Genomic DNA, 15,566 nt, shown 5'->3' with positions numbered 1-15,566 from the left:
TTCTAGGTCGCTTGGTCCTCCTGACCATCAGACACAACTCACTGTTCCTGCACAGATGCTTTACCTCGGCTCTGTGTCTTTCCTTGGAGCTCCCCAGTTGCTCTGTCCCTCATGGACACTCTCTCAGGCTCAGGCCTTGGTCTGTTCTGTCCTGGACAGTATGGTGTGCACCAGCACCTCATGGCTCCCTTCAAACACTGACCCCCTCAGGAGGATGAGACTCTGACCTCTAACTCTGGCTCTCATATGAGCCTGCATACACCTATATATACTCTTTCAGACACCAGTTCTGTTTGAAACTATGGAAGGAGGGGAATTGACTTGTGTGTATACTTTCCAGCTTGGGCTTCTAAGGTCTGTAAAAGCACCTGGAGAGCTCTTGGGTCATAGCCCCATACAATGCATAAGCCTTACCAGCAGTGCTTAGTTGAGCATCTTCTGTTTGAATCTGTTTAGTGTTGAGGCCTCATTATTTGGTAGTGCATCTCTTGATTTTACCATTGAATCACCTGAGGATGATTATCTTTGAGGCATAGCTGAAGTTCCCCATTTACTTTCAGGGGCACAGAGAATCGTTTAAGGATTACTAAAAATACTTGCACCACAAGTTACCCGCATTTTGAGTATTGTTATTTGGGAGACTTTTATGACCCAATAGGTTCACTTACTAGAGTGGATTTGTTTGGACATTGTTTAGAAACACTTGGGTCATAAATGTAGTAAAATGTTATCCTTTCTCTACTAAAACTGGAATTGCCTAAAAGGACCTCTGATTTTGTTTTTGATAAGGTGTTATTGTTTAACTTGTGGAAATTGATGCTATTTTAGGGGAAGCTCAATAAACAATAGGCACTGCTGGAGATGATACAAGATGTGAAATCTCTATCCAAGTTGACATTTCTCTGTGTGGTTTCTCATGCCTTATTGCAGGCTTTTTCATTGTAAATGTTTATCTCATTGTTCTTTACTTGTTTCCCCTTCAGCGTCCTTTGTGTTTTCTGATCTTTTAACCACACAAATTACAGCCTTTTAGTGCACCGCTGGGTACCATAGTCACTGCTTACCCGCACCGGCTGCAGAGCGAAGGAGCTCTGTGTACTTAAAATATCATTTATATGAAAAATAGGAGTGTATTTTTATTCAAGGTCATTTTTTGCTGGAAAGTTTCGGAGGACTAATGAATGCTTCAGTACTTTTGTTTAGTAGACCAAACAGCTATTGTATACAATGCAGTTTGATTTGACAGCGACCCCTTCCCCACATGCACACTCTTTTCTTTTTGATAATTGCATACTTGAAATACATATATGAAGATTGTTTATTTGCCAATGGATTTGTATTGCTATATATCCAGTCTGCCATACATCTTAACCCTGTGTAGCAGGAAACTTTGCTGCACTTAAGCTACTGGATAATGAAAGGAAAAGCAGGCCTCTGATCACCATAATTCTCTGTCACACTGCTCTCTTCTCCTATCAAGGTTTAGACCCTTTGTCAAGTTTATTTTTTATCACCTCCACTTGGGATATATACCCCTCTAATTGCCCCGGTGACCATTGCTAGTAAGAGAGAGTAGGAAATCTAAATTGTTAGTTGTCACTAGACCCCAAGGCCCAGTTAGATCTTCCATTATGGACAAATGTTCTATAACAGCTATCTAACTGAGGAATTTCTCAACTTTGGAAAGACTTCCTCTCGTTTCCTATTGTATCTCTAGAGCAGTAAGTGAGGGGGGGGGGGGGGGGGGTGATCTGTTGGTAGTTTTAATATTTTCCAAATCCAGCCAAAGTAAAAAAAAAAAAGAAAAAAAAAAAAAAAAAATATATATATATATATATATATATATATATATATATATAATGGCTTTATACACATTTTACATTTTTTAGCATAGGCTTTTTTTTTCTGCATCTCACAGCCATAAAACATGCACATAACCCCATATTATCTGTTCACGGCTGGATCTTTCATTTAAAGCTTTGTGTATTTTTTTTAATGTGACAAATCAACATTTTTATTCCCCGGATATATACTATCATTACAACCCTCTGCCATTGTCTTTTATTAGAGAATGCTTAACTCTGTTGATCTACCAGTGTATCAGATTAATTATCTGTCCTTTATACACTACGTTAAGTGACTGTGTAATTAAAGTACAAATCAATAGTCTTTCAGAAATAGCATTCCAATGTATGTCCTTTTCATATCACTCTCAATCAACTGTAGCTTCTCTGCAGTGCTTGCAGATGGCCTGTCCTAGTTGTTTCACTGAATTCCTTTATTTTCATTTTTCTATATGCCTGATTTCAGACTTCATCGCATACAATAAAGGTACAACAAGAAGCCCACGTATATAATCATTTTCACTCTTAATTGGGCTTTCTTAGAAACTTTGCTAATCTTCTTCTATCTGAGGCAGACCCCTCTGTGTAATAACATGGTTGCAGAATGCCTCTAGTAGTTTGTGCTTGTGCTACCATACCATGTCTCACTTGCAGTTGGAGCTTGAGCTTAAATCTACAGTTGCTGTTTTCTTCCATGAAATGTGGAAGGATCACAGAATCCTATATCCTATAAACATTAGCATACTAATGCAATTTTTAAAAGCTCATTTTAAATGGTCTGTTGCAAAGTGGAAAATTGGTCTGTGGTCATACAAATTGAATTTGACATCCTTTTGGCAACTATAGGTGCCCTATACTCCAGACTAAAGAAAAGAGGGACCTTCTGACTTATTGGCCCTCAGTTTAAAAGCCTGCATCTCTGATGGTATGGGGTGCATTAGTGTGCATATGGAAAATAGGCAATTCGATCCTCTGGAAAGGCACCATCAATGGTGTCAAATTTTTGCAACTGGGGTTGTACTTTGCCAGCTTTTTGTTGCTCTATCCCAACTTCTTGAGGCCTGTTGTTGCCATAAATTTCAAAGTTACCTTATTTATTTCTTTAAATTGTACATTTTCTCAGTGTAAAGATCTTATATGATATCTATTTCTATTGTCAATAAAATATGGTCTCTCTCATTATATTTGCAAATCGTTGCATTCTGTTTTTTTGTAAGTTTTACACAGCATCCCAACTTTTTTGAAATTGGGATTGTTCCGGTGGCATTTTTAACACCTAGTACAGAGTCATAGTTCACGGTTGTCACCATCAGGAATCCCACCCTGAGAAATGGCATGCAGCCATCTTTAGAGGACATGCATGCAAAATTGAATGGGGTGGCAACACAGTGCAACAAAGGATAGAAAAATTGTGAAAACAAGTATTTAATAAAAAAAATAAAAATAAAATAATGGTAGTTTTTGATGCACAGTGGTTTAGCAAAGTAATTGTCATTTAGTTAGGTTTACATCTGCTTTAATCTGTCAAGCTATTTCTAGTGAAGCTGGATGGGGTTCAAATTATGCATGAATTACTTTGCTCTATGTGTCTGATATGTCCTTTGAAATTCCTGCCCTAAGCAGTTTCCTGTGGCTTCATGCCTTGTTTCATGTCCTATGATTGTAAACTCCAATGATGTCTTAAAAGGCTAGGAGACCTGTGAAGATACAGGCCACTGAAATCACTGGGATACTGTTATATATGTGTTGTGCTATACTTTTGGCATTAACATGTATTTGTACTGTTTAAAAAATAATTTCAGAACTATGTGTGTCCAATCTGGCCATTACATGTAACTTAGGTTCAGTTTGAGAGAGAAAAAAAAACTCTTTGTGTTGGACAAATTACAATAGCACCTTTTATTTTTTCTTGTTCAAATATTTTATTGAAAACACTTAAACATATACAAATCAGTGACCTGTAGAGTCAAAACTGGGCCAATCAAAACACTGCACAGAGAGAGACTGCGTCTCAGATCCCCAGGGTTCGCAACTGTTTTCTTTTTCAATAAATGCACCATATTCACCCACATGTGTAACTCCTCAATAATCAGTTAGGTGTTTTTCTATGTCATCTCTATTCTTCATCATTTTCTAATTTCTTTTGTCTTTTCATTTGCCTTCTTATCCCCATCCTCGCTTCTCCTTCTCCTATCTCACATTAATCTTCTCTCCACTTTCACCACCTTCACAATTAATCAAATCCAACAAATACAATTCTATGCTTCACCGCCTCCAAAATGTTATTCTACTACAATGGTCATTGATGTTTTGCCCCATCATTAATTTTGGTCCTTCATTATGTTCTCGTCTTCAGCGATGTTATTGCTGCATCCTGTTTTTATGTTAGTTTGAGACTGTTGCCTTGTACATTATTGATTCTGTGTGACATAATGTTTATGTAAAATAAATAATAAAAGGATCTGCGTGTGGCCAGATTTTATTTTCAAAGTGGCAAAAAGAGTAAGGAAGCCTTTCTTTCAAATTGTTTATTAGTGTGATATAGTAGAGGGGGCAGACCCTGTCTTTTTTTTTTTTTTTTTCTAGATTAGTTCATGGATTGCATTTTAGTTGATCTTCTATTGCAAACAAGGGTCAAAAAAGTATTAACTGATAAAATATTGTCATTTTGAAGAGCTTTTTGTGTTACAACTATATTGCATGTTTCCATGTAATTTAAGGTTTTTACTTGCCGAGAATATGTCAACATTTAGTCATATTTGCTTTATAATATGTTTGCCATGCATGTCCATAAAAGACAATGACCTGTGTAATGTTACATTTACAGACTGATTTGAAGGTTGCATCTGCCCCATCTGTGGATTTGCTGCATCGGACAACAGCCACAACAATGAAAGTTATTACTAATACAACCCTAACTACTAAAGCTGTGTTGCATGCGGTCAGTGATGGACAATGGTGGAAAAAGTCACTAACATATCTGCGTCCCCTGAATGTAAGCATTTTAATGTGTTAAAACAATAAGGACAAATGCATTTTAAAATAAAATGTAGCTTATACCCAATAAGTCTATTTGATGGTGTTTAAATACATAGGCGACTCTATATACAGTTGGGAAAATAATTATTTGATCCCCTGCAGATTTTGTACAATCGCCCACTTACAAAGAACTGAAGGGTCTATTTTTTTTTTATAAGTGTATTTTAAATGATCCAACCAAAAATTCAGAAAAAGATATACAAATGTTATTAATTGAGTTGCAGTTCAGTGAGTAAAAAAAGTATTTAATCCCCACGCAAAACACAACTTGGTGCTTGGTGGAGAAAGCCTTGTTGGAAAGCACAGAGGTAAGGCGTTTCTTGTAGTTGGTTACCAGGTTTGCACACATCTCAGGAAGGATTTTGGGACACTTTTCTTTACAGATCTTCTCTAAATCCTTAAGGTTTCTTGGCTGTCTCTTGACAACTCGAAGTTTCAGCTCCTTCCATAAATTTTCTGTAGAATTAAGGTCTGGAGACTGGCTAGGCCACTCTATGACCTTAATGTGCTTCTTTTTAACCACTTCAGCCCCGGAAGAATTTACTTCCTTAATGACCAGGCTATTTTTTGCTATACAGCACTGTTATTTCAACTGACAATTGTGTGGTCGATCAACATTGTACCCAAACAAAATGTATGTCCCCCCCCCCCCACAAATAGAGCTTTCTTTTGGTGGTATTTGATAACCTCTGCATTTTTTATTTTTTGCGCTATTAACAAAAAAAAGCAACAATTTTGAAGAATTTTTTATTTTTTTTTACTTTCTACTATAAAACATATCCAATAAAAATATGTAAAAAATCTAATTTCTTCATCTATTTAGGCCAATTTGTATTCTGCTTAATATTTTTGGTAAACAAAAAAATCCCAATTAGCGTATATTAATTGGTTTGCGCAAAAGTTACTGCATCTACAAATATGGTTTAGGTTTAGGGACTTTTTTGGTGGGACTGCACATTGTGGCGAAAAAATTGAACACTAAGTGACATCAATACAGGGATCAGTGCTAAAAAAAAAATGCACTGTCACAGTGTAAATGACACTGGCAGGGAAGGGGCTGACAGGGGCAATCAAAGGGTTAAATTTGTTCCCTGGGTTTGTGTGGGGGATGCTGACACCGGACAAAGAGAGATCTGTGTTCCTGATTACTAGGAATCACAAATCTCTCTCTCTCCCTGTCTGACAGAACTATGGTCTACCTTGTTTACATTGGTGCAGTGGGTGGTCTGGAAGTAGTTAAACCACTCCTTTGTTGCCTTGGGTCATTGTCATGCTGAAAGACCCATCAACGACCCATCTTCAGTGTTCTGGCTGAGGGAAGAAGGTTTGCATCCAAAATTTTACAATACATGGCCCCATCCATTGACCCCTCAATGCGGCAAAGTCAGCACCTGTACCTTTAGTAGAGAAACAGCCTCAAAGCATAATGTTTCCACCTCTGTGCTTGACTGTAGGGATGGTGTTCTTGGGGTCAAAGTCAGCATTTTTCTTCCTCCAAACACGACGAGTCGAAATAAAGCTCAATTTTGGTTTCAGGTTGACCACAGCATTTTCTCCCAATCCTTCTCTGAATCATTTAGATGTTCATTGGCAAACCTCAGACTGGCCTGTACATGTGATTTCTTGAGGAGGGGGACCTTGCAGGCACTGCAGGATTTCAATCTGCTATGAGGGCCTTTCTCGTTTACATGTGGTCCACACACAGAGCCGGTACCCAGCCTGTGCAGGGGAGGTGAGGTCTTGGCATGACTACCTGGATCGGTATATTACTTTTTAGGATTTCAATCCATGTTGGCGTGTTGTGCTTGGTGACTGTGGTCCCAACTGTCTTGATATCATTCACAAGCTCACCCTGTGTGGTTCTGGGCTGATATCTCACTTTTCTCATGGTCATCCTTACTCCATGAGGAAAAAAATTGAATTGAGCTCCAGACTGAGGGCAATTGCTGGTTATTTTGTATTTCTTCCATTTTGTGAACAATCGCTCCAACAGGTGTCTCCTTCTCACCAAGCTTGTTGATGGTCTTGTAGCCCATTCCAGCCTTGTACAGCTCTACAATCTTGTCCCTGACATCCTTTGACAGCTCTTTGGTCTTGCCGTGATTGTTTTGTTTGAGTGGAAGAAAGAGATTCTGTAGACAGTTGTCTTTTATACACACAATGAGTTGCCATTAGGAGCACCTTCTTAAATTGACAGGACTAATCTGTGTACCAAATATGCACATACTGTAGCCTTTCTGTGGGTGCCAGAATTGTTGTTGGTTGGTAGAGGATCAAATACTAATTTTACTCTGTAAACTGTAACTCAATGTATAACATTTGTATCATATGTTTGTTTTGTTTTTTTTTCCTGGATTTTTGTTTGATATTCTGTCTCTATCATAGATCCTTCATTTCTTTGCAAGCTTACAAAATCTGCAGATAATAAAATATTTATTTTCCCCACTGTAAACTGATAAATGCAGTATAAACATTCTGTAGTTTAGTATACTGTAGTTATTCCCCTATTTTGCCCGCCTAACACTGCTTTTTCCACGGGTTTGACTCATTTTGCACAAGACCAAAGATTTCAGTTCATGTTTCAGGCACATAACATAAATATATGCAGTAAATTTCTCATTCACATAAGTACCTGCCCTCAGGGAGCTTACAATGTAAGGTCCCTAATTCACATTCATACATACGCATACTAGGGCCAATAACCTACCAGCATGTCTTTGGGGTGGGGGAGAAAATAAGAGTACCTGGAGGCAACCCACACAGGTATAGGAAGGATGTGCAATTTTCATGCTGGTGATGCCATGACTGAGATTTGAACCAACAACTCTAGTGCTGCCAGCCAGAGGTGCTGATCCGCGAAGCCCATGTGACAATTGGCAAACTCCAAACAAATTACTGTATGCATTTTTGTCAGTTAAGGACCTTTTCAGACCTACAATTTGTCATGCTGTGGTGCCAATTTCTGCACCCCAACATATAACTATGTCAGGTGACAACTCACCTGTGCAGCAGCACGTCACAATTTATGTAATGATGTGCTGCATGGAAAAATAGGTGCAGGGACATTTTTTGTCCCTTGTTTAGTTTTATTACATCCATAAAACCTAGATTTTGGGAACATTAGTTCTTCCAGTTGATGTTTTCTCAGCTGTGGATCCTGTAGATCCTTCAGCATTACAAAATATGTCCCTACTTAGTCCCTGAGTTTTAGTTGATGACCTATATTTTTCACTTCAAAATTATGGGCATTATTTGTGTACATAATTAAAATAAACTTAGCTGAAAAAATCTAAAAGGGTGAATAGTTATGCAAAGCTGTATCATTGTTTCCTTAAACCTTTAGTGCTTAAATGGTCTTACCACTTTACATTATTGCATAAGGCAAGTATAAATGTGAAAGACTAATTGTAGATCAGCCCATCATTTGGGAATATGCATTAAAATTCAGCTGACAGGCATACTATTATTTTAGCTGACACACATTTGGCAATGAAGGAACTTATGTGATCGTTTTGAAGCCCAGAATACAGAGCTCTGAACTACTGTGCAGCATACAGTTGTCAGGATGATAGATTCTGCTGGAAGCTTCTCTGGTACACCCATGAAAGTTTCAATATTTAAGGTTACTGTAGATCAGGGGTCTCCAAACTATGGCCCTCCAGTTGCTCAGGAACTACAATTCCCATCTTGCCTAGTCATGGCTGTCAATGTCAGAGTATTACAATGCCTCATGGGACGTGTATTTCCGCAACAGCTGGAGGGCCGTAGATTGGAGATCACTGCTGTGTTACTTAATGACGTGCATCCCACTCAAAATATCAACTCTTCTATCATTTGCTGTTGCGTTCACCCACTTATTTTTGGCAGCTGATAGATACAGGCAGTAATCTTGGATGATATTAGATAATCATTTGAATGTTTCTTGCTTGAACACTGATGCGGCTTTACTCTCTAAAAGCAGGTAGTATTTATAGGCCATCACTTCTGTTACAAATGGAAACAATAAAAGGTTTATTTCTTCTTAGAGTTCAGCAATTGGAGCTGTGCAGATTATTCCTCAATGTCCCAGTGGTCAATTGCACATCCTAACCCTTATTATAGTGTTGTAAGCCTGCTTCACTTTACAGTGTTCTTGTAATTTTTATGCGTGGGTGTGCTGCGGTGGGGTGCAATGAACATGTGTTAAGAGTGTAGCTGAAAAGGTATGTTGAGGTGGTGTACACATTATTGTGACACTGACCTTAAAGTGCTATGTCTAGTAAGCTATAATGCATATGTTATGTGTGATAATGGTAACCAGTTTTAGCTGTGCATTATTTTTAGCTCCCATTAGTTGCCATTGCTAATATTAACATATGTTTTGGCAAGTTTATTAGGCCAATTATCTGTTACACTAAATTTACCTGCCACAGCATGCTCTTTTTGAATAGCTGCAGGTTTTATGCAATGGAAAAATGAATTCCACAAATGTTTCCTAAATGTCATACTCTGTAAATACCATGTAATTTGTAGCTTCACCCAAGAATAAAAATGTGAATATTTTGCAGATTACCAGTCCTTAAGGTATCATTCACATGAGGGATGGATAGGAAAAAACAGGGATTTAAGCAATGGTTTTACTTCCCCATGACCACCCACGTGAGGGAGAATATGCAGATACTCTCAAAAGTGTAGACATTCTGTGTCCACGATGCTTTGATTTGCAACCTTACAAAAAAAAACCCCCTGTCGTGTTTGGCAGTGGTACTTTAAAGCAGAACTATACTCACCTTCAACACTTCCTGGAACTCCCTGCAGGCCGCTGACATTGACTGGGCCGAGATTACATCACTCCATTGCTTTTGCAGAAGTTCTGTCAGCTTCCACATTGCTAGATTTGTGCAGTGAGCTGTGTGCATGTGCAGCTCACTGTACAGGGTCGGAATGGCAAGTTTGAGGCTTTAATGCAGAAGAAACAAAGCATGTCTCTTCTGCATCAAAAATCCTGCCTGTTTACCCACATTTTGTTTTTGTCCATTTTGGCTGTCAAAAAAAAAAGAGAGTAGGAAGGTGGCAGTATCACCTCCTGAATACTTGGCAGCTACTGCACTACTTCCCTCCGAAAATATACTTCCCACTGCAAATATATAAAACCACTTTCAGTGGTATATTTAACAGACTAAAAAAGAGCATATAAAAGATGATCATTGTTAAGGTTTACATACATTTTTATGTGTGTGCTATATAAAATATGGTAGATAAATAACTGCATACCTAGGGGACATTCTGACATAATTCATCTCTCCTGTGTCCCTATTTGTGTTACACACCCTTCAATCTTTCCCTTCATATGCAAGTTCAAATTGTAGCTGTCAGCGAGCTCACTAAACTGCCAATTCTACCCTCTGCATCATCTCCTCTATGATGAACACTTCGCCTACACACAAGAATAAGTTAACAGATATCTGAGCAGACAGGGTATCATTACATAGTATGGTTGCACTGTCAGGATTTTCCTAATAAGAAGATGCAACAAGCTGTAATGAGTTGGTGTAGTGCAAACCGCTATTTAGTTGGATGGCAGATAAATGGAATGTGGAGTGTCGTTGGTTGATGAGGGTTACAGAAACTTTCCTGTTTGCTTAAATGGGGCCCAGTTTGTACTACAATCTATTGATTATGCATCTGCTTGTTCCTGCAGATGGGGCAAATATCGATGCCAATTGGCAACTTTAATGTTTCTTTTAATCCACTATGCATCACTCATATGGGTACATGATCCATTGGATGGTTCTTCCTCATTTAATAGGGAGGTGACTCCTCAGTTAAAACCTGTACTGAGGTAAATTTATCAGCCAAGCAGGCACTGTTGAGCAATTAACTAAAATTATATCATAGCAGCACTGGCGTCTGATTATTCTGTAAGAGTCCTAGTTGCCCTCCCAGCAGTAACTAAAGCTGGCCATAGATGGATCAAAATTTGGCTGGTTCAGCAAGGAATGACCATGTTTGGCTGCCCCCATTCAAAAAAAAAAAAAAAAGATTGCTAGATTGACTTCAATCGAACGGAAATCTTTTAGCACTTTTGTTGATCAGGAATCAGAATACAATGTCTCAGTGAAGATGATTACTCTATCCACCTCACTGGATGATCATAAAAAAAAAAGTAATCTATGTCTAGCTTTAAAAGCCTCCTTTTATTTACGTACATCATGGGGTACAGAGCACCATAGTAATTACTATGTGGGTTATAGGCCACCTTCAGGTGATGGACACTGGCACACCCTAAACAGGAAGCTGCCTCCCTATATAACCCCTTCCATACCAGGAACACTTTCCAGTTTCTAAGGTGTTGGTCACGAGTGAAGATGTGCTCTGAGAAGCTCCAGGAGGGATCCATGCTGGATTTAAATAACCTCCAAAGACCGGATCCATCCAAAGTGCCACTGAGGCCAAGGTGGATGGTACCCAAGGTTTTGCCTGTAACACCTCTCTTTGCAGGGCTGGATCTCAGGACCCAGAGCTTTGGTCATGCTACATTACCTGAAGTTTTTTTCTGGCGGGGTGCTATTACAGGTCCAAGGCACCACCCTGATAAAAAGACACCCGGTCCTTGAAGGTTTGCTAAACGCAGACCACCTTTATGGGTGAAGGTTGGATCTGTCTGTTAATTCAGCAGAATCCTGCGGCAGGGATAAGGTAAGGGAAGAAGCCTAGAAACTATAAAAGTCCACCTAAGGTTTTCTTTAGGGAAAAATGTTTCTATGCCTTAATTCTCCACTAGAGGGAGTATGTGCACATACCTTAATCTGTTGTCTTCACTTCAGCTCAGTGTCAGTCTGTGTGTGTGGCTGCAGCAGCTTGCACAAGGGGATTCTTCGCATGGTAAGAGATCTGCCATGCTTTTCTCCCATGAGACCAGGAGGGTTAGGGAGTCAGCAGCAGTTGTACCCCCCGCCCCCCCCCCCCCCCCCAAGGAAGTCCAGAGTTCGCTCCACATGTGGTGTTTTCTCTTTTTTCTCTCTTTTTTTTTTTTTTTTCTCTCTCTCTTTTCTCTTCCTGCTTGTTTGGTCTCTGACACTCCCCCTCCCCGCGTTTGATCTGCAGACCCAAAGGCTGCCTGTGGTGTGCACGGGAAAGTTTTTTCAAAAAAAAGGAGGAGGGCAGGTTGATGGTGGGGGTGGGGCCTAGGTGCGGTGCCATGTGTAGGACACAGCATCCAGGAGGCCGCCCGGGGCAGGCTTAAGAGTTTCACATGGAGCAGTCTCTCGGCTGTAGCAAGGGGAAGCAACAGTATAGGCCCTCAAGTCTGTTGGCGCCCTACGGGCAGTGTCTCCCTCCCCTCAAATAGCATTGCTATGGTACATCCCAAATAGTAATTACTATGGTGCTCTGTGTCCTGTGATGTACGATAAAGAAAATAGGATTTTTATATGCTTTTTATCTGCTTACCTGTAAATTCCTTTTCTTGGAGTACATAACGAGACAAGAGGTCCCACCCTTCCTCTTCTGGGGTATAGGTATATTGCTTTGCTACAAAAAATGAGGTGTTCACGGTATGCAAGGGGTTATATAAGGAGGCAACTTCCTGTTTAGGGTGTGCCAGTGTCCATCACCTGAAGGTGACCTATAACCCACATAGTAATTGCTATGGTGCTCTGTGTCCCGTGATTTACTGCAAGAAAAGGATTTTACAGGTAAGATGTTATAAAAATCATATTATGTAAACATATAGCAGCAGCTCTGAGACGGGAGAGCAGAATGGGCTGAGCTGCTGCGATAACAACTTAAAGGACCTTAGTGTTTTGCTGTGTGTGTTGTGGATACATTTTTCCACAGCTTCGACGGCCACAGAGGTCACTAAGGGCTTGTTATAAATCATATTTACTGCTTGTGAATAATATATAAATGCTTGAATGCTTTCAAAAAGCTTAGGTTTGATAACTATTTTTATTGATAGAACAACAGTGCAAATTAAATGTTTCAGGCCCCTTTCACATGGGGCAGATTCTGTTGTGATCAGTAAGGGGATTTGTGAGCTGGTCTGCTGCTGATCAGAACAGAACGACAGATGACATATCCATGTCCCCTCAGTATCTGCTCTATTGGTGGCCGGGAGTAAATGCACACTACTATCCATTTACACCTGGCTACTTCCAAATCCGCTCCACCTAAATGAAAGAGGATGGCGTCCACCATGTTTTGTTTTAGCAGGCCTGATCGGACCCAGAGGTAGGCGGGTGTCAATGATCACAAGTCTGTTTACAATCTTAGGGATGGATAGGTCTTCAAATCAGGTCCGCCTGAAAAACTGACAGGCAGACCTGATCAGAATGCCCATCTGAAAGGATCCATAAACAGTGCCTGACATGTGAAGAATTAAATCTTCCAACTGCCTGACAAAGTTTAAAGAGACGGTACACTCAAAGAAGAAGGGAGATAAAGAAGAACTCTCATTATGTTTTTTTTAACTTCTATTTAATCCTGAATGTTTTAATTTGTTACCCAGTTGCGGATTAAAAACCTCTATTTTGTTGACTGTAGCTTACCTTTATTTTTAAGCCCAAGGCATTCCTGTGGGGGGACGTATAGCCAGCCTTGAACCCTCATCTCTTCTTTAAGTCAGTTATTTTATTTAATCCTTTACCTTCCCTTATTTTTTGCAGGTCTCTTAAAGCAGATCTTCACTGCATCTAAGAACCAAAAACACAAAAAAAAAAAAAAAAAAAAATATATATATATATATATATATATATCTCTATATATATATATATATCTCTATATATATATATCTATATATATATATATATATATATATATATATATATATATATATATATATATATATATATATATATATATATATATATACATGTGTATATATATATAATATATATATATATACAATCAGAATCATATTTACCTAGGTGGAAGATGCATCTGTCCCCTGCTGGCTCTAAGGATGAGAACCAAGCGATCAAACACCACTGATAGCTCGGTTCTCAGGGCTCCCTAAGCAGAGAGCTGGCAGCACTGTCTCTTGGAGCGCTGGGCTGTGGTGGGGGAAGGAGCAGCCAGCTCAAGCACTCAGCGGCTCTCTGAGAGTCTGAGCAAGGTGCCAGTCCAGGCATGTATGCAGATCCCAACTTTATTATCACAGTCTGGACTGGCTCTGTGATACCAGCTGACAGGGGGATTGAGCCCACGGTGTGCGCTGAAAACGGGTCATATGATTGCAGAATGAACTGCACTCCCGTGATCCATAGGAAAAGTACAGCTGAGCTTTGGTTTTACTTCTCCTTTAATTTATTTTTAATATTCAAAGCAACACACACACACCCCCATTCATCCACGTCTCTATACTTTCTTTTGTGGAGAAATCGCTTTTAAAAACAACCCCCTAGCATTTCTGGTGATGGCCATCTTGAGTGAGGACAAAAAGCATTTACTTCCTGGAATTCATCTGCCCATAGCTCAAGCATGCAGGTAAAAGAGTGTGCTTAGAAAAACCATCCTCCTCTCCTGTAGACTCCTGGGATGTATGACCTCATTTACACAGGCAAGAAACCAGAAAGTAACGGAAAAAATGCTAGCAGCATGAGGATTGAAAATACTCAGTGTTGATTGGGAGAGTGAATTTTCACTTTAAAGCTGGCCATACATGTTACTTTCTGCATATAAAATCTTCAGTCTACCAAAACTATGTGCTATGAAGGCTTATCTAATCAATCCATTGAATTTGTGTACATTTAAGCCGGGTGCACACTGCAGTTTTTTTATTTATTTATTTTGTGCAATCCAGCAGGTTGCACAAATGTATCCTGACATTCTGCCTTGGTGTAGGGGGTTTAGGCTGGCCCTTGTACCAACTAGTTTTGGTAGATCTAAGATTGTGTAGATTGAAATATTCAATTTCAGCTTATCAGCAATGTTCCAAACAGGCTGGAAAAGAGAATCCTCTTATAGCCAGCGCACCTTTATACTGTTATGCCCCGTACACACGATCAGACATTCTGACAACAAAATCCATTCAATTTTTTTCCAACGGATGTTGGCTCAAACTTGTTTTGCATACACATGGTCGCACAAAGTTGTCGGAATTTCTGATCATCAAGAACGCGGTGACGTACGACGGGACTATAAAGGGAAAGTTCAGTAGCCAATAGCTTCCGTCTCATAATTTATTCGGAGCATGCGTTGCACTTTGTGCGTCGGACTTGTCTACAAACGATCGGAATTTACACGATCAGATTTTGTTGTCGGAAAATTTTAGATCCAACTCTCAAACTTTGTGTGTCGGGAATTCCGATGGAGCCCACACACGGTCTTAATTTGCAAACAACCAGCTCCAATCTCACATTTTCCGTCGGAAAGTCCGACCGTGTGTACAGGGCATTAGTATTCTGTTGCAGCTATCCATTTTTATTTTAATGACTGCAGTTCTTAATTAAGACATTTCAATGTTAGAAATTGATTTGTGACATTATATGCAGTGCATTTCATGTACCACATGATGCAGGATCACACTGACATGTTAACAATGTGTTTTCTTTGCCCGATCAGGCTCAGGAGCACAGCGGTACACCAAAGGATGCCAAGGGATCAAGCACAGCAGGAGTTAATCAAGGCTGCCATCCTTTTTATGAATCTTTAATTGTCAATCCTTTTATTGCTGAAGTAAGTATAAAATCTTAGGCACCAAGC

At 39.5% G+C, this 15,566-nt stretch overlaps 1 protein-coding gene across 2 annotated transcripts in view; it reads left to right on the top strand.

Annotated features, from left to right (window-relative positions):
• The window catches only part of NBAS (NBAS subunit of NRZ tethering complex), a 1,050,553-nt gene that overhangs the window by 487,804 nt on the left and 547,183 nt on the right, over window positions 1-15,566 (top strand). Inside the window, exons 36-37 of one of the 2 annotated variants that reach the window (XM_077488809.1) lie at window positions 4,672-4,839; window positions 15,426-15,539. In XM_077488809.1, coding sequence (XP_077344935.1) covers window positions 4,672-4,839; window positions 15,426-15,539 — 282 coding nt within the window. The remainder of the gene's footprint in view (window positions 1-4,671; window positions 4,840-15,425; window positions 15,540-15,566) is intronic. The other variant, XM_077488811.1, reaches the window with a different exon arrangement.

The sequence above is a fragment of the Lithobates pipiens genome, unplaced genomic scaffold (genome assembly GCF_037356315.1).
Source record: "Lithobates pipiens isolate NorthernLeopardFrog02 unplaced genomic scaffold, aLitPip1_a1.2 Scaffold_18, whole genome shotgun sequence".
In the NCBI taxonomy this organism is placed as follows: Eukaryota; Metazoa; Chordata; class Amphibia; order Anura; family Ranidae; genus Lithobates; species Lithobates pipiens.
This window is presented reverse-complemented; position numbering and strand designations above follow the sequence as displayed.